The following is a 25,324-nucleotide window of genomic DNA, read 5'->3' on the forward strand; positions in this document are numbered from 1 at the left end:
GGGTGCAGGCCAGAAGCAGTTAGAAAGTGGTACCAAGGAGGTCCCGCTGGTCTCTCCGTCCTCTCGGAGAGGGCCTGTGCCCCAAGAGCATCCCGACTTGGCGTCAAAGGTGGGAAATTAGTGACGTGGCGTTCTGTGTGCTTTCTCCTTTGGTCCACAGCCTCTTTGAAAATAACTTCACATTAAGAATTCAATTAATTTCAAGCTAAGAGGGTGCATTAAGAGAATTGCAGTATTTTGCTTTTCTCTTTCTTAATTCCTTTGGCTCACTCGGAAGCCAACAGGAACATGTATCCAAGATCATCTCTCATGGTTAATTGAGGTGCTTGGCTAGACCCAGGGAGGAAAGACTGAGTCTTCTCAAGGGCTGCTTGTCATCTGAGCGGCATGATTGGCGCCCAGGAACCCACTCTGTAGGCTTGGTGTTTATTAGGGAAGATTTATCAATCCCAGTTCCTCTATCCCTGGGTTTGATCATGCTAATAAATGGGCTGTAAATTCTGTGCTGTTTTTTGTTTTTTTTACATCTTTATTGAAGTATAATTGCTTTACAATGGTGTGTTAGTTTCTGCTTTATAACAAAGTGAATCAGTTATACATATACATATGTTCCCATATCTCTTCCCTCTTGCGTCTCCCTCCCTCCCACCCTCCCTATCACACCCCTTCAGGTGGTCACAAAGCACCGAGCTGATCTCCCTGTGCTATGTGGCTGCTTCCCACTAGCTATCTACCTTACATTTGGTAGTGTATATATGTCCATGCCGCTCTCTCGCTTTGTCACAGCTTACACTTCCCCCTCCCCATATCCTCAAGTCCATTCTCTAGTAGGTCTGTATCTTTATTCCTGTCTTACCCCTAGGTTCTTCATGGCATTTTTTTTTCTTAGATTCCATATATATGTGTTAGCATACAGTATTTGTCTTTCTCCTTCTGACTTACTTCACTCTGTATGACAGACTCTAGGTCCATCCAACTCACTACAAATAACTCAATTTCGTTTCTTTTTATGGCTGAGTAATAATCCATTGTATATATGTGCCACATCTTCTTTATCCATTCATCCGATGATGGACACTTAGGTTGTTTCCATCTCCTGGCTATTGTAAATAGAGCTTCAATGAACATTTTGGTAAATGACTCTTTTTGAGTTATGGTTTTCTCAGGGTATATGCCCAGTAGTGGGATTGCTGGGTCATATGGTAGTTCTATTTGTAGTTTTTTAAGGAACCTCCATACTGTTCTCCATAGTGGCTGTACCAATTCACATTCCCACCAGCAGTGCAAGAGTGTTCCCTTTTCAGGCTTCCCTGGTGGCGCAGTGGTTGAGTGTCTGCTTGCCAATGCAGGGGACGTGGGTTCGTGCCCCAGTCTGGGAAGATACCACATGCCGCGGAGCGGCTGGGCCTGTGGGCCATGTCGCCGAGCCTGCGCGTCCGGAGCCTGTGCTCCGCAACGGGAGAGGCCACAACAGTGAGAGGCCCGCGTACCGCAAAATTAAATAAATAAATTAAATAATAATAATAAAATAAAATTAACCAAGAGTGTTCCCTTTTCTCCACACCCTCTCCAGCATTTATTGTTTCTAGATTTTTTGATGAATGGCCATTCTGACTGGTGTGAGATGATATCTCATTGTAGTTTTGATTTGCATTTCTCTAATGATTAATGATGTTGAGGATTCTTTCATGTGTTTGTTGACAGTCTGTATATCTTCTTTGGAGAAATGTCTATTTAGGTCTTCTGCCCATTTTTGGATTGGGTTGTTTGTTTTTTTGTTATTGAGCTGCATGAACTGCTTATAAATTTTGGAGATTAATCCTTTGTCAGTTGCTTCATTTGCAAATGTTTTCTCCCATTCTGAGGGTTGTCTTTTGGTCTTGTTTATGGTTTCCTTTGCTGTGCAAAAGCTTTGAAGTTTCATTAGGTCCCATTTGTTTATTTTTGTTTTTATTTCCATTTCTCTAAGAGGTGGGTCAAAAAGGATCTTGCTGTGATTTATGTCATAGAGTGTTCTGCCTGTGTTTTCCTCTAAGAATTTGATAGTTTCTGGCCTTACATTTAGGTCTTTAATCCATTTTGAGTTTCTTTTTTTTTTTTTTTTTTTTCTTGGTACGCGGGCCTCCCACCACTGTGGCCTCTCCCGCTGCGGAGCACAGGCTCCAGACGTGCAGGCTCAGCGGCCATGGCCCACGGGCCCAGCCGCTGCGCGGCACGTGGGATCCTCCCAGGCCAGGGCACGAAATCGCGTCCCCTGCATCGGCAGGCGGACTCCCAACCACTGCGCCACCACGGAAGCCCTTGAGCTTATTTTTGTGTATGGTGTTAGGGAGTGTTCTAATCTCATACTTTTACATGTGCCTGTCCAGTTTTCCCAGCACCACTTATTGAAGAGGCTGTCCTTTCTCCACTGTGCTTGTTTTATCTTTGTGCCCTCGTACCTGCAACAATTTCTGGTATTTAAATGTCTCTTGAATGGAAATTAAGGGGTAGTAAAAGCTGTGTTAGCACACATGTAAATTGTTAAAATCCTTTTAGAGTGCACTTGGGCAATACATTTTAAAAGTGTTAAATATTTAAATAAGTCTAATTTTAGCAATCTACTGTTAGGAGTTCATCCTAAGGAAATAATGAATAGTGGTAGCAAACAGTTAGCTACAAGGTTATTCACAGCAGTGTATTTATAATAATGAAACACCAGGAGCAGTGTTACATTTCTTACAATAGAGGATGAGTTCATCTATGCTACCTCAATACAAAAATTCATTTTGCAACCGTTAAGAATAACGTTATGAAAGATCATTTCGTGATGTTATCTCAGCTTATTTTCTTAAGTGGGTAAAACTGGTAAAAAATCGTAAAGCAGTATGTTAAATTCAATTTTAAATTAAATATATGTACAAATATGTATTAATTATACATTAATATGTATCAATAATATTAATATGTATTATTGTGTATCAATATATATTAATATGAATTAATTATATATAAACACCTATAATATTAATATGTATTAATTATATATAAATACATATATAATTAAACTATATGGTGAAATAAATATATTAAGTAGTATCTCCCCAGCTAGTGACTTGAATTTTTTCTTTCTGTCATCTGTCATATTCTAAATTTTCCCCAATGTACATGTGCTGTTTTTATGTATAAAACAAAAAAAAAAGAGTTAAAAAGTAGTTTTTCTTGCAGAGGGAAAATGTCCTACTTACTGAATATCCTTCTTTTTTTTAAATATATTGATAACCAGTCAGGGTATAATTCAAAAATATGGCCTTTGGGACAAAGTTTCTTCTTTTGTAGTATTAAAATGGAAGCAAGGGAAGTGGGTTTGGCTAAGGCAGGCTTCATAAGGCTGTGTATGATGGGCTAAGCTAAGAGGCTGAGTGTTTTTAGAAACTTCTTTTGGAGGGGACCTTCCCACAGTAGAGAAGGCCTAGCTAGTTCCCCTCTGGAACCTGCACTGGACTCTTTCTTGGTCTCCAGGCATCTAGACAAGATCAGAAGGTCTGTCCTGCTCACCTTTGCCCTGATCTTCTTCTCTTTCCCCTTAGCAGTGCACACCCAAAACCTCTAGGAGTGAGCCCCTGTGGGGCTCCACAGCTGCCAGAGCCTGGTGCATTCATTTAGTTTTGACACTGGCTACAATCCAGATCTTAAATTTTTGTTTTGCCTTTGTCTTAGTCAGCTTGAGCTGCTGTGACAAAAAGAAAAACAAAAGCCCACAATCTGGATGGCTTAAACAACAAACCTTTATTTATCAGCTCTGGAGGCTGAAAAGTCCAAAATAAGGGGCCCTCAGATTCCGTTATTGTTAAGGGCCCCCTTCCTGGCTTATGGAGGCCATGTTCTGGTCTTCTTGTGTGTGCTCAGATGACCTCCCCATGTGTGCAGCAGAGAGAGCCCTGGTCTCTCTTCCTCTTCTTATAAGGGCACTAATCCCATTATGGGGCTCCACCCTCATTGCCTCAGCTAAGCATAATCACCTCTCTGATGCTCCATCTCCCAATTCTATCACTGTGGGGGTTGGGGCTTCAACATATGAATTTGAAAGGGACACAGCACTCAGCCCATAATAGCCTTGAACATACCTGGCTCAGACAGTCAGAACTAAAGGAATGATTTAATTTATCAACAGTCTCAGGAGATCAGCCTTTAAAAGGAATTATCAAACTACAGTTGGCCCTTGAATAGTGTGGAGCTTAAAGGTGCTGACCCCCCAACACACACACAATTGAAAATCCATGTGTAACTTTTGACTCCGCCCAGACTTAACCACTGATAGCCTGCTGTTGACCAGAAGCCTCACCGATAACATGAAAAGTCAATTAGCACATATTCTCTGTGTTATGTGTATTATATACTATATTCTTACAGTAAAATAAGCTAAAGAAGAGAAAATGTTATTAAGAAAATCATAAGGAAGAGAAAATACATTTATGGTACTGTACTGTATTTATTGATACATTAAGTTTACATCATCTGTTTATAAGATGAATCACGTGTCAGTACCTACATCAATAGTGTCTTATACGATACAAATACCATAGATGTTATATGTATTACTAACACTAGATAACAATAATGAAAAGATAATGTGAAAAGTAAACTCATTATTTACAGTTGTAACAATTCATGCATCGATAACAAAGAAGCAGCAGTGTGATTGATTTACAGTCACCTCATGCAATCCATACAGTTGCTTTTTCGTAGCCTAGCCTATATACCAATGAATGAATTGTTATCAGATTTTTTTTTTTTTTTTTTTTTTTTTGTGGTACGTGGGCCTCTCACTGTTGTGGCCTCTCCCGTTGCGGAGCACAGGCTCCGGACGCGCAGGCCCAGCAGCCATGGCTCACGGGCCCAGCGGCTCCGCGGCATGTGGGATCTTCCCGGACCGGGGCATGAACCGCGTCCCCTGCATCAGCGGGCGGACTCTTAACCACTGCGCCACCAGGGAAGCCCCTTGGGCTCTTTTGAATAAAATATTTTGCCTTCCCAATTGTGAGCCTCTGACCCTCACCCACAAACTCTCCTGCTCCTCACTGTGACCTCTTTCACATTGCTGAGCAGTACCTGCTTTACCATATTCAACTGGAATGTAGTTCTCATTATAGCTTTTTGGTTCACTGGGTGATTGATAGTTTCATACTCTGGATTTAAAGGTGGATTTGCAGAGATTCTTTAAACCAGTGTTGCTAAATGTTTAAGAACCTGGATCAAAGTTTGTTAAGCATCTGGATCCACTGAAAATGCATTTGTTCATTTAATTCCCAAGGAGTCTAACCAAGCCTCAGCCTTTCACGTTTTAAAGGCATAGTTAAGGTTGTACTTCCCTCTTTTCTCCCCTTTATCTGCTGGACAGTAAACATAGTGAAGTCATTACCCTAATAGTAACATAAACTATTAGATAAATGGCACTCAGTAGATGATACAAGAGAGATGTCAGCAGGAAATTTCCCAAATGCTGAGATAGACCTTAAAATCACCATGTTAAGACTTCATGTTCCCAGCTGGCATGGGAAAAATACATTGTATCAACAGGTGGAGAGGAAGGAAAATACCTACCAATCCTATTTCCATCCTTGGCTCCAGATGTCAGCTGAACTGGAGGTGATCAGAAAAAAAGCTGGAAAAATCAGTTTTCCGTGTTCAGGCAGCACTGCTCTGGATGGGGGCTTCCCCGCTGCACCCGTGGGGCGAGCACACCCTTACTAAGGAAATGCCTGTCATATCCTGATGTTCGTAAAAACCTGACTTATGCAGGAGCCATCTGCTTTTAAATCAATTTCCCAGACAGATTTCTCCATCAGGAGTTTTGTACTAGCCTGAGGATGTGCTTCTGCTTTAGGTGACTATTATATTTCTAATTGCAAAATACACAAAATTATTTTTCTGGTATCACGTGTACATGCATGCCTGTGACATTTTCTTTTATGAACATAGTTCATAAGAGTCAGTATCCAAATGATGCATTCTTAGTATACAGATAGGCTGTTTCTGGGACCAAAAGCTGAGGACAAGATAATAGGGCATGGACATTTAAAGGAGGTGATAACGTTTGAGAGACCCTCTCTCTCTGCACAGGGACTCTACTTCCCCCAGACGTCCCATTAGTATTTAGGCTGCAAGATACGTGACAGAGATCTAAAAAATTAATGTAGAGTGAGCACATGCTTGAAATACTAGTATATTAAAATATTTTATATTCATATAGTACTTTATATGATGCTTTTCACACTTTGTAAAGTAGTTTTGATCTAATGAATTAAGACTGATGAATTAAGTCTTAAAAGATTTCATATTACAATATTGCTTGTAAATGAGCGGCATCATACTGTAGTAAAAGAACATATGCTTTGCATCAGACAGAACTGGATTTGAATATGAGCCCTGCTTACTTATAAGCTTGGGCAACTTAAATTTACTGAGCCTTCCTAATTACGGAACTAAATATAAAGGCAGGGCAGGGTGTGAAGATGAATGGAAGAACACAGTTTGGATGTGCTGGCCTCTCAATAAATGGTGGTAGTTTATGGAGATTCAGATTTGTGGAAAACAGAAAAAAAGGGAAGCAGGTAATAGTCGAGTGCTTTCTCCTGCTAAGTCACTCCTTAAGTGTGTTTGGTGCGATGGCAGAAGGTATGCAATGAAAAAGCGTTCTGGGAACAAATCCTTCAGTGAAACAGTGGATGAAACGGGATGAACCAAGGGCTTTCCCACCAGAACATTCTAGCATGTTAGCCCTGGAACTGCTATCGTGGTGCTCTGGGCACTCTGCCTACACCTGGGGAGCAGGTGCTCTGGGCGGGCGGACCAGGAACGGGCGTGCTGGGCTGGGTTCCTTCTGTCTGTCCTGTACCTGATCCTCCCATGCTTTTGTCAAGAATGTCCACTTCTCCCTCATCTTTGGCTGCAAGATACTGAGTTGATTCTCTTCTTGGTCAGAGTCTGAGTCTTGTAAATTGTTGGATTTGGGGAGGTTTTCGGTGCAACCAAACACCACTGCACTGTGTACTTTGGATAAACATAGTGGGTTCTCTTGGGCACCTCTTTGTTTTTATAACCTTTCTGCTAACATGACCTAGATTAGCATGTGTAGAGTTTCAAAATGGTTCTTAGCAGAGTAAAGTGTTCTTGCCACTTTATGGAGCTTTTCCTATTTAAGGGAAAAAAATATTCTACCAGTACACATCACAGGGGTAATCTGCATGGAATACAGCTAATTGCAGGTTAATTACTGCTCATTAACACATAAATCGTCAAGTATCTGGTGATTAACATGTATTTAATTACTTAATCAGTGTTTGTCCTAACTGCTGTGACGTAGAACCTGCCCCTCTGTTAGGTGGCAGCATAAGTGCGGGCTACCTGCTTTCACCAGGGCACCTGGGCTGTGACACCTGCTTCCTTTGATTTAGACACTGCCTTTTGCCATTTTAAGAATAGCGCGTTCCTCTCACAAGCACCCTTTTACTTTATTGTGCCGATTAAAAAAATATTTCACTTTGATTCTGTTTCTTCTCCCCTCCTCTCTCCTCTTGTCCACCTGCAAGTTTCCGAGGCCTCTGATGGATTCTTCTGGGTTCTTAACCCCACCTGCACCCAGAGGCGCCCCTGGAACCCCACACTCACTGCCTTTCTCCCTGCTTTTGGAGATAGTGATTCTGAGTCCTGTCGGAGGCCAGGAGGGCAGTGATCTTTAACAAATGGTTGCTTTGAAAAGGAAAAAATGCACAGGTGGCCTTGAAATCCCTCCCCCAGGCCCCTCAGTAAAGGTGTTATGCCAGGCTGTGGGCAGTGACAAGAGGGATGGGAAGGTAAAGTCAGGGAAGATACTGGCCTTCTGGTTGCTCCAGAGCCTCCTGTAAAAGCAAGTCCCTTAGAAGCACCGAAGGGCCTGACAGGAGAGGAGGCGTGGATCCGTGCTCTCAGTTCTCTGTGCACTGAGCTTACCAAGGGGCCAGCACTTCGGGGAGGCTAAGCCAAGATTTACCCTTTACCTGTCTGCCATCTTTCCTGGTGGATGAAGGGGTGAGGGAATAGGAGATACTTGATCTTTCCCACCCCTTCCCATCACACTCCCTCCTGGACTCCTGTACGGCAGCCTCGCTTTCTTCGCTGGACTGGCCTTCAGCCCACTTATTTTATTAGAAGGTCACGTAAGCCACGCCAAGTGGCAGCAGCTCGGCAGGCATTTGCTGCCCAGAGACAGTGTTTAAGGTCTGCGTGGGTGAGTGTTTTCCAAACTGTGTTCCAAGGAAGGTTAAAAGGCACCGGTCAACCAAATGGGAAGAAGCACTGATTTATACGAAGTAGAACACATTCTGTACTGCCAGGCCTTTCAGAGCCCGGGAGTGTTTCTGCATCTCCCCGGGGGACACATGGCAGGTGCAGGTGCCTGGCTGGAGTGTGCACATCCATTTGGCTTTAGCAGAGCATCTCGAGTCCAGTATTCCCTGGAGCACCTTGGGAAATCCTGATATGTACTGATGGAAAAAGAGAACATTCCCTAACTCCATAAATTCCTTAGCTTATGGCCATTATTCCAAGTGCGTGACCATTGAATTGCTTCATACCAAGTGCAAGACAGTCGAATTGCTTCGTCCCTCTAGGAGGACACGGGGAATTAGATGTGGCAGTGAAATAGAACCCAGTCTCGAACAGGAAAGCTATTCTAAGCAGGTACTCCTGTCCTCAGCATTTTGTGCTTAAAAAAGATGAGTTTTAAGAAATCAGTGAGGACGTATGAAGCTGTCACTCTACTACAGACTCAGAGCTGCATTTAGGAAGAAGCAGAGGGAGTCATGTGACAGTTTCGTATCTTCAAAGATAATATTTTATATATTTATTTTGAAAAGCTTACCATGTCTCTGGGTTTCCTTCTCAGTGTGTATTTGTTATTTGATGATCAAGGACAAGTCCTTCTTCTGGGTGAACATCTTCCACTTCTCTGTGGTCTGTCACTTCTTGATTCTGAGCACTTTTCCTTATCACTTTCCTATTTTTTTCCCTCTGCCTTAATTTTTTTACATATCCCATTTTATAGAATGGGCATTTGAGCCATGATTAGAAAATATTGGAAAAGAACACTACTTCTTTTTAAAAGGAAAAGGGAAAACACAAAAGTGAAGAAAGTTGTGTTATTTACTGGTAGAAAAAATAGATGAAATCATTTCAGAATGTCCTAAATGGCAAGACAAAGCACTGATAATTAGCTTCACTGTGAATCTTATCCTTTGAATGTCTTTAACGGAGAGAAAGTAGGTTTTAACTTTACTTTGATAACATGTTCATGGACTTCCCTGGTGACTTACTGGTTAAGAATCCGCCTGCCAATGCAGGGGACACGGGTTCAAGCCCTGGTCTGGGAAGATCCCACATGCCCCAGAGCAACTAAGCCCCTGAGCCACAACTACTGAAGCCTGCACACCTAGAGCCCGTGCTCCGCAACAAGAGAAGCCACAACAATGAGAAGCCCGTGCAATGCAACGAAGAGTAGCCCCTGCTTGCCGTGACTAGAGAAAGCCCGCGCGTAGCAACATAGACCTAACACAGCCAAAAATAAATAAATAAAATAACAATGCTAAAAAAAAATGTGCATATAAACAAAGGTTTCAGTACTTTGTTCCTGATTTGGTAAGGTCTATCGTTTGTGGTTTTGCTTTGACTCTTCATCATTACAGAAACTTTTCTTTTCCTATGTTTTTGTTTTTTATTTAACTTATTTGGATAAAAAAAAATCAGTTTTTGTGAATATGATCCACCTTCGCTTTTTATTTAAACCAAAACCAGAAAGGAATTACGAGGCTCTGTGTGGGAGGACAGACAGATGCCACGGAATCCCCTTTGTTCTAGGGGACTGACAGTTTCCACCAGCCCATCTTCTGTGGGGGGTGTTTGTGTTGGTGAGATAATACCTTTGCTTTGCTTATACGTGGCAGGAAAAGTGGCAGCATGGAAAGCTAATTTTGCTCCTCGCTAAAGCAGGGAGCATCGGAGATGCTGCAGTGTTAAACTTCTTCCCGTCTCCTGTTTGGCAGACTCAGATCCAGGATGGCTTTCCATGAGCAAACAAAACAGCACTAGTGAGTGGTTTAACCAGTTGCTTCCTACCTGAAAGGCAGTGGCTTTTCCCCAAGGCTCCAAAGATGGTGGAGCTGCACCATCTTGTCTCCTGAGATGTTATTTGTTGAGTGGTTGAAAGAATATGGATTCTCTGTAGTCTACATGTCTTTACATCCCATGGCTGCCAGTAATATCTGGGAACCAAGAGCAAAAATGAGCATTGAGTCCTTCCAATGACCAAGAACTTTGATAGAAGTGGGTCTCGGTGTGAATCCAAACACACGAATACAGTTTTATTCTAAACATCACGGTGAGCGCCCAATGAGTAAACACTGGACCGCTGCTTCTGGGGGACATAGGGCATTAGTCCCGTGTTGAGAGCCTGTGGTCACAAGACTTTCATCAACTGATCAATACCTAACCTTGGTTTATGTGTGTTTCTGTAAAGATGCCTTATTTAATGTGTATCATTGATTCTTAACAGTGAACTTGGCCCAGAGTGCTAGGCTTAGGCGTGAAGGAAGCTTATTTAACACACATGTTTTCTCTGTAAGACACATCACAGCCTTCTTGCACTTGGCGATACCAGACAGCGTTTTAGCATTGCGCTGGGGGCCATCTTAAATAGCAGCATCGCCAATAAAAGGCACAAAAAGGTGAAAATGTGACACATTTAGACGAGGATAAGGACACTTGTTAGTGGCAGGAGAAGGGAAGCTGGAAGGCAGAGCTTCTCCTTGCCCGGCCTCTGCTGGGATGTGTGTGTCCGGCGACTCCAACCTTTGCTGCTCTGTCCATGTTCACAAGTGACCAAGAATGCTTTGCAGGTATTGATTTTGGGGTTTCGAAAAAACTAACGAGTAGACAAATTCAGAATCAGCAAATAATGAGGATTCATTATATTTTCTGTTAAGCCAAATTTCTCCCACCAAAAAAAATGTGAGGTAAGATTAAATACTGTGTGATGACAAAATTATTCCAGAATACGGTAGTTTGGCTCTGTGATTCCATCATACCCATCCCCCACTTCAGCTTTCAACTTTTCAAATAATCATAGCTTAGGTTAGGCTAGAGAGCAAAGGCATTTTTCTTAATAATGTATGTGTTTGGTAAAAACAAAAACATTTAGCTGTAATCGAGCTAATGCCAAAGGACATTGTGCAGAATGAGATCTGAGAGTCAGGTTGGAATACAAAAGTGTTATAAATTCTCAGTAGTTTAGCTTATTTATAGAGGATTTGCCTTCTAAATGAGTTGGATTTTCCTTCATTTTTTAATTTAATTTTTAAGACTGTGTTTTGAGGTCTATCAAGTAATTCGTGTCTATGGTTTTGTTTTGGTATATTGCAATTATGCTTTTAAAAATTGGTAATGATACTCCAATGCTACGTGGGCATTTAAAACACCACCTGTATATAAGAGCTGAAACAAATCAAGCCAGGAGAGGGCTTTCTCCCTGTTATTGCTAGAGTTCAAGGCTCCCCCAGGAAGTGCAAAGCATATTGTACTTGGCTGAGATGAACTACTGCTATCCATGTGTGCTTTCTTGTTATCTAGAGTAATGGCAGCCTGTTGGTGAGCAAAGCAGGAAAGCTTCCTCTTAAAGCAGGAGGCTGGATAGTAAATATTTCAGGCTTTTCGGGCCAGATGGTCTCTGTGGCAGCGACTCCACTGTGCTGTGATTGTGTGAGAGTCGCTGTAGACAATCCATAAATGAATAAGCGTGACTGCCTTCCAAGAAAGCTTTATTTTCTGACATGGAAATTTGAATTTCATCTACTTTTCATGCATCACAAAATCTTCTTCTTTTGATTTCCTCCTACCAGTGAAAACTGTAAAAACCATCCTTAGTTTGTGGGCCAGACAGAAACAGAGGTTGGGGCAGATTTGGTCCATTTGCTGTAGTTTGCTGACCCTTGTCTTAAAACTGGCATTGTTAAAACTGTGTCATATAACTGTCCCTTGCATCTTTATTTCTAGGTCAAATAGATGATGACTACATTTCTTAGTTCAATCTGGAAGTAAAGAATTTAGAACATATGTACATCTATGCATTAAAAGTCGTATATATTTGTGTGTATGTATATATATGTGTGTGTATGCATGGTTATATATTATATATGTGTGTGTGTATGTGTATATGCATACGTATATGTCTATGTATTCTACATATATAGTCTCTCATACCTGCTAGATTAGGCAGTTGGGTAATATGAAAGAAGCCCAGACTTGGAAGTAAAATAGACCTAGAATTATACCCTGATTGCATGACCTCAGAAACATTTCTTAACCTTACTGAGTCTGCCTTCTCATCCCTAAAGGGGAGTTAATATTATCTACCTCATATGGTTGACTGAGAAAAAATTAGATAATATGTACAAAATGTACCTGGGACATGGATGTATATGATAAATAAATGTTTTTTGAATGATTCATTTTTTTTTATAAAGAAAAGATTTGGTGTGTTTCCCTCAAGAGATCCAAGTCTCACGTCTAATGTAGATTTTCAGCATATTCTGTCCTGTTTGATAAAAATAAGCATGGCCACATCCCTAAATCAATTTTCACACCTTTCTTTATTCTCTTTCCGGTGGTGCTGTTGGTGACCTCGTGTTACTGTTTGCTGTGACCTCAATGTTTTTGTTCTTGGATGCAGGCATCTTTAGACGTGCCTCTGACTGCCACCCCCATCCCCGCCCTGGGCTCTGCATACCTGTGTTATAATTCCCCTAGAGCAATATCTGTCCTTTCAACAGAGTAGTCCCTTATTTGACAGAAAGAGACAAAACTATTTCTGCTTCTGAAACTTTCTTGGTAAGGGCACCGTCTAGAAAATAGTACAAAATGGAAAACTTGCCAGACAGCAAGAGTTCATGACAAGGAAATCTTTTCAGGGGGTGCTTAAATCTGTTCTTAAGGAACCTATTTAAGACAGCCCTCATCCTTTGAACTGCATGTTTTAACCCTGTTGTTTGTTAGAAAAAAAACAGTCAATTTCTTAATGGTCAGGTGGTAGGTGAATTCAAGATAGTCGTCAACCTATGATTGTCCGACAGCACCTAAATTCAGGTATCTTCATTTAATCACATTTACTTCAAAGTAGCAAACATTCAGGGCAAATCATACCCAGTTTATAGTCGTGGTTTGTGTTGAAACATTTATATCCTAAATTATAAACTTGATGAGAAAACTAACAAAACTTGTACTCATAAGTCCCTTAATTGAAATGAACTTCTAAGAAAGAGCTGGAAAGTGACCTTTTAAAAAACATGCTTCAGGGGCTTCCCTGGTGGCGCAGCGGTTGAGAGTCCGCCTGCCGATGCAGGGGACACGGGTTCGTGCCCCGGTCCGGGAAGATCCCACATGCCGCGGAGCGGCTGGGCCCGTGAGCCATGGCCGCTAAGCCTGCGCGTCCGGAGCCTGCGCGTCCGGAGCCTGCGCTCCGCAACGGGAGAGGCCACAACAGTGAGAGGCCCGCGTACGGCCACAAAAAAAAAAAAAAAAGTACTTCAATTTTTTGGAAAGAAACATTGAAGTGATTGCTTCAAACTTGCAACGCATTATGCACCTTCTGTTGTTTAAAACCTAAGGTGTCATACTAAGTTTTTATTTATCTATTTTATAGAAATCTACATGTCTGTGCATCTGTGTGCAGGTGTATAGACACAGACCCATAAACATATCTATAAAGATTGTTTTCCTCTTTTTGTCCCTGCAGTTAGCTGTAAGTCAGTGCTGGAACCTGCCAAGTTCAGAAGTTTGCTTCAGAAGTTTCCAGTTAAAGGAAAGGGCCAGTCCATTGGTCTCCGGTGTATCTGTAATCAGACTCTGGCTTTCTTTGCTTCTTGGTATTCCAGCTGGAAGACTGAGAGCAGCAAAGTTTCAGGTGTAAACTTATGTTCACTTCTTTGGTTGTGGCCTCACTGGCGAGTCATCTTGCTGGGAAATTTGGGCAATTGGCTTCTTGCTGAGTCTTGCTCTGGCTCTAGCCTGGCTGAGATGCTGGGTAAGTGCTTGCTCAGGCATCTGTGGGTTTGCACTTAGCAGGCTGAGAATTGGGCTGGAGGTAGTGTTGGGTGTATCACAGGCATCCTGCTGGTTAAGAAAGGAGGAGGGGAAGGTTCATGGTCCGACGAGCTCCATACTGTTCCCATCTGTCATTTGGCTGTTCTTGTCTCCCTTCTGTTCTTTCATTGTTACTTATTTTTTCTCCAACTAAAGCTTATATTTCATGAAATTGTCTAATTTTTTGATGCCCCCCCCCAGAGCATGTAGTAAATATTCTATAAATATTTGGACAATAAGGCTCAGAATCTTTGGGCGTAAAACTTTTTTTTTTCTTTTTTTTTTGCGGTACACGGGCCTCTCACTGTTGTGGCCTCTCCCGTTGCGGAGCACAGGCTCCGGACGCGCAGGCCCAGCGGTCATGGCTCACGGGCCCAGCCGCTCCGCGGCATGTGGGATCCTCCCGGACCAGGGCACGAACCCGTGTCCCCTGCGTCGGCAGGCAGACTCTCAAGCACTGCGGCACCAGGGAAGCCCTCTGGGCATAAAACTTTTGAGGGTCCTAAGTTCTCTTAATGTGATGGATGAAAAAACAGATTCAGAGGTTTTAAGCTGGCTTTTCTAGTGTCTAATTCCTTCCCCCCCTTCCTTTCTCTCTCCTTTTCCATGGTAGGGCCATGGCCTTGTGTTGGATTCAATTAAATATGGTGCATTAAATTTACACGTGTCAACTTTTAAAAACAGATCCACATAAGCATGCTTTATATATGTACATTATATTCTAAGGGTTAATGCATCCCTTTAAAAATGAGGATTATTCCATTTTTATGAGAAGCTTCAGCCCTTGTAGTTGATAAAGGAAAAAATATAACTTTTGGTAAGAAGAAGGACAAACCTGCTGAGGAAAGGGATCTTCATCTATTCCGTTCATGATGTACTCCAAGTGCCTGGAGTAGAGAGGTGCTTGGTGGAGACTTGAACTGGATGAATGAATGTATAAGAGGGAGGGAAGAAGGCAGGAAAGATGCATGAACTTCTGGGTTTGGCTCTCAAAGTACCCTTTTCGTGGCCAGAGTGATGGCGTTCTTGGGTCACTGGTGGTGCTGGGCATCAGTCTGTGCTGTGGCCACTCTGACCAGAGCATCTGGCCGGTTCCTGCTCTGCCTGCGGATGCTGCTCCTCCCAGGCAGGATATGGCCGTTTCCCGGGAGCCCTGTCTGGAGAGCCCTGGGAAGGCTTTTTCCTCCACTTGTTCTCAGTATCCATCTGCTTTTTGCCCCTCAGTTGTCCTGTCTCAGACTTCAGTAGAGAGAGAAGCTAGCAAGATCCCATTGCAGGAATATCTGTGCATCTCTTCCTTTCTCTGTACTATCAGTGAAAGATATGTATATTAACCTCCTAAACAGGAGCAAGTTTCATTTCATATCTGTTCTCCTGCTGGGCCCCTCCTCCCCCTGTGTGTTTTGTATTTCAGCTTGGTGGCATCCTGGCACAGGGACGTCTAGTATAGCAGGTGTTTCTGGGATGACTTCTATCTGGGAAGCCCCCGAGCTTTTCCATTGGGGGTCCTGCTCATTGCTTCCTCCATGCTTGCATCCGTCACACAAACATAAATAATGCAGTCCTTTGGTTGCAGTGTTCATTCAGGCAACGGGCAGTAGTGAAAATGCCACGATATTTGGAATCAGAAAGATTGGGATTTTAAGTTACACCCGCCATAGACGCATCGCATGTTTTTGGACCAATCTCTTTGTTCTTGAAATATTGAATCCTTGAAGAATCTCTTCATGTGAAATAATAAATAAGACAGTGGAGTAATATCTGCCCAGGGTATGTAACATGTTTTGTGTGTAGTAAATCGTCACTTATAATTACTTTTTTTAAATTGAAAATTTTATGGGGATAATTGTGGAGTCGGATGCAGTAGTAAAAAATAATACAGATTCCTATGTACACTTCACCCAGCTTCTTCTGATGGTAACACTTGGCAAACCTCAAGTATAATGTCACAATGACATTGTTAAAATCTAGAGCTTTTTCAGAGCTCCCCAGTTTTACTTGTACTTGTGTATGCATGTGGGTGTATTTCCTGCTATATAATGTTTTCACTGTTTTATTGTGATAAAATACAAATCACTTAAAATGTATCATCGTAACCATCTTTAAGTGCACGGTTCAGGGGTATTAAATACATTCATAGTCTTGTGGAACCATCACCACCCTTCACCTCCAGAACTCTTTCGTCTTGTAAAACTGAAACTCTGCACCCATAAAACAATAACTTCCCAGCCTCTCCGCCCAGCCACAGGCAACCACCATTCTCTTTCCTGTGTCTGTGAATTTACTACTCTGGGTATTTGCGCTTCTAGGACTGACTTATTTCACTGAGCGTCATGTTTTCCAGGTTCATCCGTATCATAGCATGTGTCAGAATTTTTTTTGTCCTTCTTAAGACTGAATAATATTCCGTAGTATGGATAGACCACATTGTGCTTATCCACTTATCCATCAGTGGACACTTGGGTTCCTTCCGCGCTGTTGTGACTGACGCTGCTACGAGCTGTACGATTTTATTACCTGGGTAGGTTTGCGCCTCCATCACCACAGTCCAGACCTCAGCACTTCCGGCATCACAAGGATTGCTCCTGTTGTCCTTTTGTAACCACACCCACCTCCCTCCTGTTCCTTCTCCCCCCATCCCTGAGCCCTGGCAACCACTCATCTGTCCTCCATTTCTAAAATGTTGACATGACATGATGCTACGTAGATGGAATCAAATAGCGTGTAATCTTTCATGATGGGCTTTTTCACTCAGCACAGTTCTCTGGAGATTCATCCAAGTCAGGTGTGTCCACACTATGGACGTACCACTGTCGGTTTAATCATTTACCATTTGAACAGCGTCCGGACTGTTTCCAGTTTCTGGCTGTCATAAATAAAAGCTTCTATAAACATTCGTGTGCAGGTTTTTTAAAAAAAATTTATTGGAGTATAGTTGATTTACAGTGTTGTGTTAGTATCAGGTGTACAGCAAAGTGAGTCAGTGATACACATATATATATATGCACTCATTTTTAGATTCTTTTCCCATGTAGGCCATTATAGAGTACTGAGTAGACTTCCCTGTGCTATACAGTAGGTTCTTATTAGTTATCTAGTTTATATATAGTACTGTTTATAGGGATTGACATATGCAGGTTTTTATAGGAATGAAAATGTTCATTTCTCCAGTGGTGCAGTTGCTGGGTTGTGTGTTAGACGGACCCTCCTCATGTTGCATGAGCCGTGGTCTCCCTGGTGACACAGTTTCCTGCTGTGTAGAAATGGAGGTGAAAATAATGTCATGTGGACCTTTTATCATTAACACTAGCCTGACAACAGACACCTTTAGACAATCATGTTAAGAACATTGATAACTTTGTTACTGGTTCTTTTATCTCCTTTAGCCTCAATTTCTCTGAAGTGGCTCCACCATCTCAAAGATGTCATTCTGAGAACCTCAGAGCGTGTTGCCCTTCTTCTATTGCCCTGCTTCTCCCAGGACCATACAGTCATAAAGCCCTCTTGATTTTGCCACTGCAGAGATTTTTATATCGTTCTCCTCCTAATTGATACTCTGCCATCTGAATTTCAGCTAGTATAGTCTCTTCTCTGTATTACTAATGTGCTGTGTTTCCTGGGATCTCCGAGCCGGGTCACAGCTGACCTTTATAGCTGCAGATCGCAGTTCTCCTCTTCATGGCCACCGTCATGTCCACCTCAGGGCCTTTGCACCTGCCCCAGAAGGTGCCTTATCCTCTTCACACCGTTAGCTCATTCACCTTCAGCTATCAGCTCAAACGCCACTTCCTCATGGGAGGCCATCTGGTATATGTTCTTCTAGTATCCTGTCCTCTTCTTTCATAATATGTTTAAAATTTTAATTGTATATATTAGTTGTATAAAACCTAGGGCCCCATGTGGTTCAGTCTGGTGCTAGAGTTTCCTCAAAGAAGTTGACCAGAAGATATGTCACCTTAAAGCAATTTAAATCTTATCGCCTCTGGAAAATGACTCAGCCTCTGTCTTTCACGTATCAGTTCTTAACCATGGTACCCTGCCCCACTTTTATGAGGTGAGTCCTTGAGGTACAGTGCTGTCTGACCCACCGCCGTTCATGTCCCTGAAAACTGGGTTTGAGTCTTAGTTGTTTTTGTAGTTTTAGAACCCGGAACACTGACTGGCAGATATCGGGCGTTCCATTAATATTTTTGGAAAACATCAATGAATGGTTGAAACTACATATCTTATATATAGGAAATATTTGGTAAAAGTTGACAAAATGAGTGAATAATGAACACCTTTCTTAACTTTCCAGGTGATTTTTGAAGTCGTAACTTCTGGACATCAAGGCTACCTCGCCATTGATGAAGTGAAGGTGTTAGGACATCCATGTAGTAAGTTACCTCAGCTTCTAATCATCCGGGGACGTGGTTGGGGGTGTATTTATGTTATGGATAAGAGAAGGCACTAAAACCTGGGGGAGGCCGTCCTACTCAGAGAGTCCCTGATGGGCCTCTGGGTGGTGCTGCGCTAGCCCAGAAGTTCAAAAACATGTGCATCATGTGTGATGTCATTGTACATATCTAAATGTCTTTAAAGTGAAAATCAGGAATAAGGACTAAGGGAACATCCACATCCAACCCCAGCATAGAGCTTTGGGAGCTGAGCAAGCAAAAGTCTGCAAATGTGGGTGTCTGTGTGTGTGCTTAGGTGTACCAGCACGTGTGCTTGTGTGGGCACGTGCATATGTGTGTGCATGTGTGTGTGTCTGCATGTGTGCCTGTGCGCATGTGTGTATGTGCATGTTCTTGCATGCGTGTGTGTGTGTGTGTGTGTGTGTGTACGTGCACTGAGTTTCCCATAATCACTACATGTTCATAAAAAGTAAGACAGTTATGCTTGCCTTTTGTAAATTGTGATGAATGGTAGTGAACTGTACAAATTACTCTGTATTCTTTTTTTCCCCACTTAGCATTGTATTTAAGTCAATCCATGAGATTTTATCATACGAATCTACTACATTCTATTTTTTCTTTTCCTCTACGAACACTTAGTCCCCCTCACCCCAGTTTTCCTCTATGACAAACACGGTTGCCGTGAACATCTGTGTGTGTGTGCGCGCCTCTGCATGCGGTGTGTGAGAGCTTGGGCGAGGTGTATTCTTCAAGGCAGAATTGCTGAGCGGTAGGGTAGAAACATTTTTAGTTTTACTAGATGCTATGAAAAATGTCTGACCAGTTTATATGCCCACCAGCAATGCACGGACGTTTCATTTGCCCTATATCCTTGCCCCAAATTGATATTGTCAGACATTAAATCTTTGACCATCCCAGGGATGGCAGCCTGCTTTATGTTTTAGGATCCCTGGCATAAAAGAGAAATTGGCTCATTCAGACGATTCTAGATCTCTGCTGAAGGGTCCCCACCCAAATTCATGAGAGAATGGTTATATCTACACTGATATTAGAAATACCAACACACGCAGGAGTGTCTGCTTTTACTGCATGGATTGAGAGATTGGCGCCATGATCACTCCCTGTGGTGGTTTCAGAGAAGCCTGGGTGGTTGGTATCTGATGGGCTCTCATGACACTGTTGTCTGATTCCATCCAGAGGGGTTCTCCCCTCTGAGATCTTTACCTGGTGCTCCAAGTTCAAGCTCAGCAGTCATCTTGTTCATTACTAAGGCAGACGTTACTTTTGTAGCATGGCGCTTGGCCTTTTATTCTGTCAGCAAGACTGGCGAGTTCAAGAATTTCTGCCCCTTTTTTTCTGAAAAGGCAAGAAAATGAACAATGCTGTCCCTAATGGGAACAGCAGGGCAAATTTAGGAAGCAGAATATAATTACCTGAGTTGGAACTTGGCCAAATTCTCAGAGTCATAGCCTTGGGCTTGGAAAAGTGCCATGAGATCTTCTAATGTGCATGAATATTCAGGGCCTCTGATTCACCTCTTACCGGGAGGTAAAAAGTCAGACAGTAATACTGTAGGCCTACTATGGGCTGAGCACTCCGTTTCCCAGAGCAAACCTCACCACAAGGCAGGTGTCCCTGCTGCCCTGGGTATAGGTGTGGTGGCCACTGGCCAACAAAATAGCTCCTCAGGTGTAGCCCCTCCCATCCCGCAGGATCCGAGTCATCGCCTTCAGTAAGAGAGAAAGACGTAATGCTTTTCCTTCTATCAGAGCCTTCCTGAAATGTGTCTCCTGCAGTTTTGTGCATTCTTTCCAAGCCCAGCTGCCTGCAGCCATAGAAATGGAGTTTATGTCTCTCCTTTGGAGAATACCGGTGCTGATACTTAATTGGCTTTGCAAACTGCTGTTAGGAGATACAGAATCACAAAACAGGCTCTGTCCCAAGGTGATGGATGCTACAACAACGTGTTGAACTGTGAGCTTTAAATGGTTTTGATGATGGCCTTTCTGTAGTTATTTTTTCCTGAATCGCTAAGTTTATGGGGAAAACATGCAAATAAAGATTTTAAAGAAAGCAGTCGTTTCGTCTTAAAATGGAAAGCTTTATAGTTTGTATTCTAAGGGCTTTCCTATCAAGATCTCTAAATCATAATCAATTATTTTGAAATGTTGATGATGTTCATTAAATTTACATCGTGAAGAAACGTATTTCATATCCAAAACTATGCTTTCCCAAAAGATGCAAAACTGCTGAACTTTATTTACTTCACTCTAAAGGCCCCTGTTTGGATTCATATAGATTTATGAGTAGACATTACGACATTTTTTAAAAAAATAGCTGTTCTGTTAAGTGTATACAGTTGCTCATAAAATTGATTTTCACGTAGTGACAGTAAGATGCCAGATCAGCTTGAAACGTGGAGACGGCTGTGCAGTGGCTTCAGACCACTTCTAATGAAGATAGGTAATTTTTGTATTTGGTACACATGCTAAAACTATATTTTGAATTTGGTTCAATAATCCTAGTAGGAGAAACTGAAGAAGCATTTTTTTCAGTTTCGAAACATTGTCTCCTGTTTTTAAGTAGGTTGTAACTTATGCATAGGTGGGTATTACTATTATTACCTTGTGGTGCTGATGTGTATTTTTATATCTTGTAAGCCATGCAGCATTTTAACATCACATATCATTCAATTCATCCACTCAAAGTGCATGGGAACATGGGATGTTTTTCCTTTTACTCGGGTCTTCTAAAAGTTCCTTCAATAGCGTTTGCAGTATTCAGGGTACTAACTGAACTTCTTTCCTTATACTTTTTTTGTTAAATCTATCCCTATGTGTTTTATTTTGATACTACTATAAATGGAATTGTTTTCCTAATTTCTTTTTGGGATTGTTCATTGCAAGTGTATAGAAACACAATTGACTTTTGTATATTGATTTTGTATCCTGAGACCCTGTTGAGCTTACTTATTATAAACTCTAATTGTTTTTTGTGGATCATTAGAATTTTCAAGACCCGTGTCATCTTTAGGTCGAGTTAGTTTTATATCCTGTTTTTCAATCTGGGTGCCTTTTATTCCTTTTCTTGCCTAATTGCTGTGGCTAGAACCTCCAGTACAATGTTGAGTACAAATGGAGAGAAGACATCCTTGTCATGTTCCTGTCTTAGGAGGGAAGCTTCCAGCCATTCACCATTCAGTATGATGTTAGCTGTGGGTTTGGGTTTTTCATAGATGCTCATTATCAGGAAAGACATTCTCTTTTATTCCTTCTTTGTTGGGTATTTTTAAAAAATCAATCATGAAAGGGTGCTGGGTTTTAGCAAATGCTTTTCCTTTATGTATGTAGGAGAGGAAAAAGTTCTCCTTGACCCTCTTAGGGTCTCTGACTGGGTCTGAAAATGAAACTGACAAAGACAGTTTCATGGGAGTAAAGCATACAGATACATTTAATGTATGTTTTATGTGACATGGGAACCTCGTAAGGAAATGGAGACCTGCAGAAACAGACCTGGTGTATTTATGCTGGTTCTCGTGAAGAGCAGACATTCATGGAGGAATATGATATGATAGAGATTGTACAGCAAGTGTGGCAAACTGAGGAAGACAAATAAGATGCGAGCGTTGATTCTTCTTGGTGAACCTTTGTCTTCGGAGATAAGAAAGCTCCTTTCTTCTGGTGCAGGGAGGGCACCTCTCACGTGAGGGTTTTATGGCCTGTTTAGGGGATAAGGGAAGGGAAGGTCAGAGTGACCTTCTTGCTACTGCTGTTTTCTTGAACTCCTTCAGCTTAATTTATTCAGTATGCAAAGGTGCCATATTTTGGGTAGCATTTCCTGAACTCCATTATTTATCAGATTATCGTATGGCTTTTGTCTTTTATCCTATTGGTGGGGTGTGTTATACTGATTGATTTTTGGATGTTAAATCAATCTAGCACTCCCAGGATAAATCTCACTGGGTTACAGTGAACAGTCTTTGTTATATGTTGTCATATAACACCTTAAATATGAAGTTATTTGCATATATGATGCCTTGAATTCTGAAATCTAAAAATTACACAGAATAATGCCTCATTATTTTTCTGCCAATTAAAAAAAATAATATTATAATGAAAATGATTGCAAAAACCCTCATAAACCTATGTGCCATATATAGGATAAAATGAATACAAAAATCCAAGACATTTCTGTATTACTACTTTGCGATATGAAATAAGTCAGCAGTTTCTTTAAACATTTAAGAAATGCTGAGCTCATAATATGGCATCCTAGGTTCAAATTTATTCTTATTTTATAAAACAAAATTAATTTTTCACTCATATTTATTTGCACACTCAAACATTGCTTGCCTACTTTCAAATTTAAATTTTTATGAAGACATTAAACAGTGTGATTAAAATAAGAATAACAGAGACATATAAAAAATTGGAACTGTTTTCTGAATTATGTTTGTTGAATAAAAACTGACCCATGTGCTTTGGTTGAGAGACGCACAGAACTCAGAATTGAGTTTATTTGAGTTTATCATTTTATTTATTTTTATTTTTAAAAAAGTTTCATTGGAGTATAGTTGCTTTACAATGTTGTGTTAGTTTCTACTGTACAGCAAAGTGAATCAGTCATATGTATACATATACCCCTCTTTTTTTGGATTTCCTTCCCATTTAGGTCACCACAGAGCATTGAGTAGAGTTCCTTGTGCTATACAGTAGGTTCTCATTAGTTATCTATTTTATACATAGTATCAATAGTATATATATGTCAATCTCGATCTCCCAATTCATCCCAACCCCACCTTCCCCCTTGGTATACATACATTTGTTCTGTACATCTGTGTCTCTATTTCTGCTTTGTAAATAAGATTGTCTACACCAGTTTTTTAGATTCCACATATATGCGTTAATATACGGTATTTGTTTTTCTCTTCATTTTACACATGGGAACTTAGCTTGGCTTTTTCTCCAGTGGACTATCATTCTTCTTCAAGAGATGGGTGACTAATAAAAGTTATTTGTACACAGTGCCTAGCTTATTCTTCTATGATAAGGATGTTGACTCTGTTTTTCCCTTGACAAATTATTCCATTAAGATCCATTCTTACCTCTCAAGCAAAACAAAAGTAGTTTTGTCTTGAACCATGTTAAGAGCTTCCTGCTCACAAGAGTTTCTTGGCCTCTGTGGCCCTATAAACTTGCTCACGTAGTGGAGAATAATAAGGACAATGCTCTCCTCACAAGTAAATGTAGGGATTAAATGAGTTAATGTACGTAATGAACTTAGAACAGAGCTTAGCACATTCTAAGAGCTCAATAAATGTTAGCTATTATTATTATTATTATTATTAGGCCTACATCCTGATTGGCCCACAAGAATGAATTAGCTGCCGATTTTAACTCTAAGTAGCTAAATTGATTGATTTCTTAGATGGGATAACTTAGCAGTGTCCATTTTAAAAGTTAAAAAAATGTTTGCAAAATAGATTGTTTTCAGGTAGTCCCAGCTGTTCTTTTTAGCAGAAGTTGGCTCTCTTCTTTGTGATAATGTGCTACACAAATAGAGAGAAGCATTGACTGTGCATTCTGGCGGGCGGGCGTAGCTGCAGCCCATCTCAACCTGTGCCATTACATTAAAATGTAAATGAAAATACAAAGGGGTCAGGGCACAGTCCGCTTTTGTCCATTCCCGTTTGCACTTTGATGTCGCAAATTACCGTTCTCTGATTTTGTTGTTAGTGTTTTGGTGCAGGCTTTGAAGAATCAATAGTATGAGACATCTACAAAAAGACTTGCATCCTGGTCAATGATAATTCCTGGCTTTGGGATCAAATGCTGATGTGAGATCAATTAATACCCGAAAACCTCTATTCTTTTGAAAACTGTTTTCTTAGTAAGAAACAAAAGAATATGGCAGAAATGAAAAAATAGGAGAGTTGTACTCAAAAACCTTTTAGTATTCATGGAAGGTATTTAGTTTTTAGAACTCCTGCAGATTTTAGAAAAAAACTGGCATAGCATTTTGAAAGGGTATCCAGGAGACAAATGGGCCTATAAATTTAGAGAGAAAGAGAGAATTTTTCTTCCTGAGTATGGGATAGATTGAAATTTTCCACTGTAATGGTGCTCTACCTGTGTTACAATTAGTTTGGCAAGGTTCAGAGCACGCAGCTGAGCGTGGAATTGAAACTTTTCTGGCTGTGGAGCTCTTTTTCTTGGGGTCTTTTCCAGTTTCCAGTGATAGATCCATTATTTTAAATAATAATGAACATTTTTGAGGCTAAGTACCAGGCACACAGAATACGTCCTCCTGCCAGCATCTTGTTTAATCTTTATCCCAACCCTATGAAATAAGTACTATTTTTAAATCGTTATTTTGCAAATTAAAAAAAAAATCCACTGAGGCTTGGGTTAAAGAATTTTTGCTTCTATTCAAATGTAGTAAGAGCCTGAGCTTGAACACATATTATGCTGAACTGAAAACAGTCGTAGGGTTTACAGCACTAGGCAGGGAGAATCCAGGCATCTTAAACCTCTGGAATGATTATGTATGCCTTTGATGTTTATTGAAAAAACTTACAAATGTCACCAGTAGAAATTTTAACCTTCATGATCTTGGAGGAAACTGATCTGGAACATAGAATTCCATAGCCCCTTTGTCTTATTCACCCTGGTGGATGAATTAATTAATTGAATTAATTCTCTTTCTTGAAAAGGATAATTTGCTGATAAAAGTGTTTACACTTAATAGGTTTTTCTGTCTTCATCTGATTTCCATTGGAG

The 25,324-nt window shown here is 41.1% G+C and overlaps 1 protein-coding gene across 1 annotated transcript in view; it reads left to right on the forward strand.

Annotated features, from left to right (window-relative positions):
- PTPRM (protein tyrosine phosphatase receptor type M) overlaps positions 1–25,324 on the forward strand; it is a 753,002-nt gene that overhangs the window by 277,896 nt on the left and 449,782 nt on the right. The window contains exon 4 of the mRNA XM_029226979.1: positions 18,446–18,524. Coding sequence (XP_029082812.1) covers positions 18,446–18,524 — 79 coding nt within the window. The remainder of the gene's footprint in view (positions 1–18,445; positions 18,525–25,324) is intronic.

Source organism: Monodon monoceros, unplaced genomic scaffold (assembly GCF_005190385.1).
Source record: "Monodon monoceros isolate NGI ecotype Baffin Bay Population unplaced genomic scaffold, NGI_Narwhal_1 Super_Scaffold_1, whole genome shotgun sequence".
Classification (NCBI taxonomy): domain Eukaryota; kingdom Metazoa; phylum Chordata; class Mammalia; order Artiodactyla; family Monodontidae; genus Monodon; species Monodon monoceros.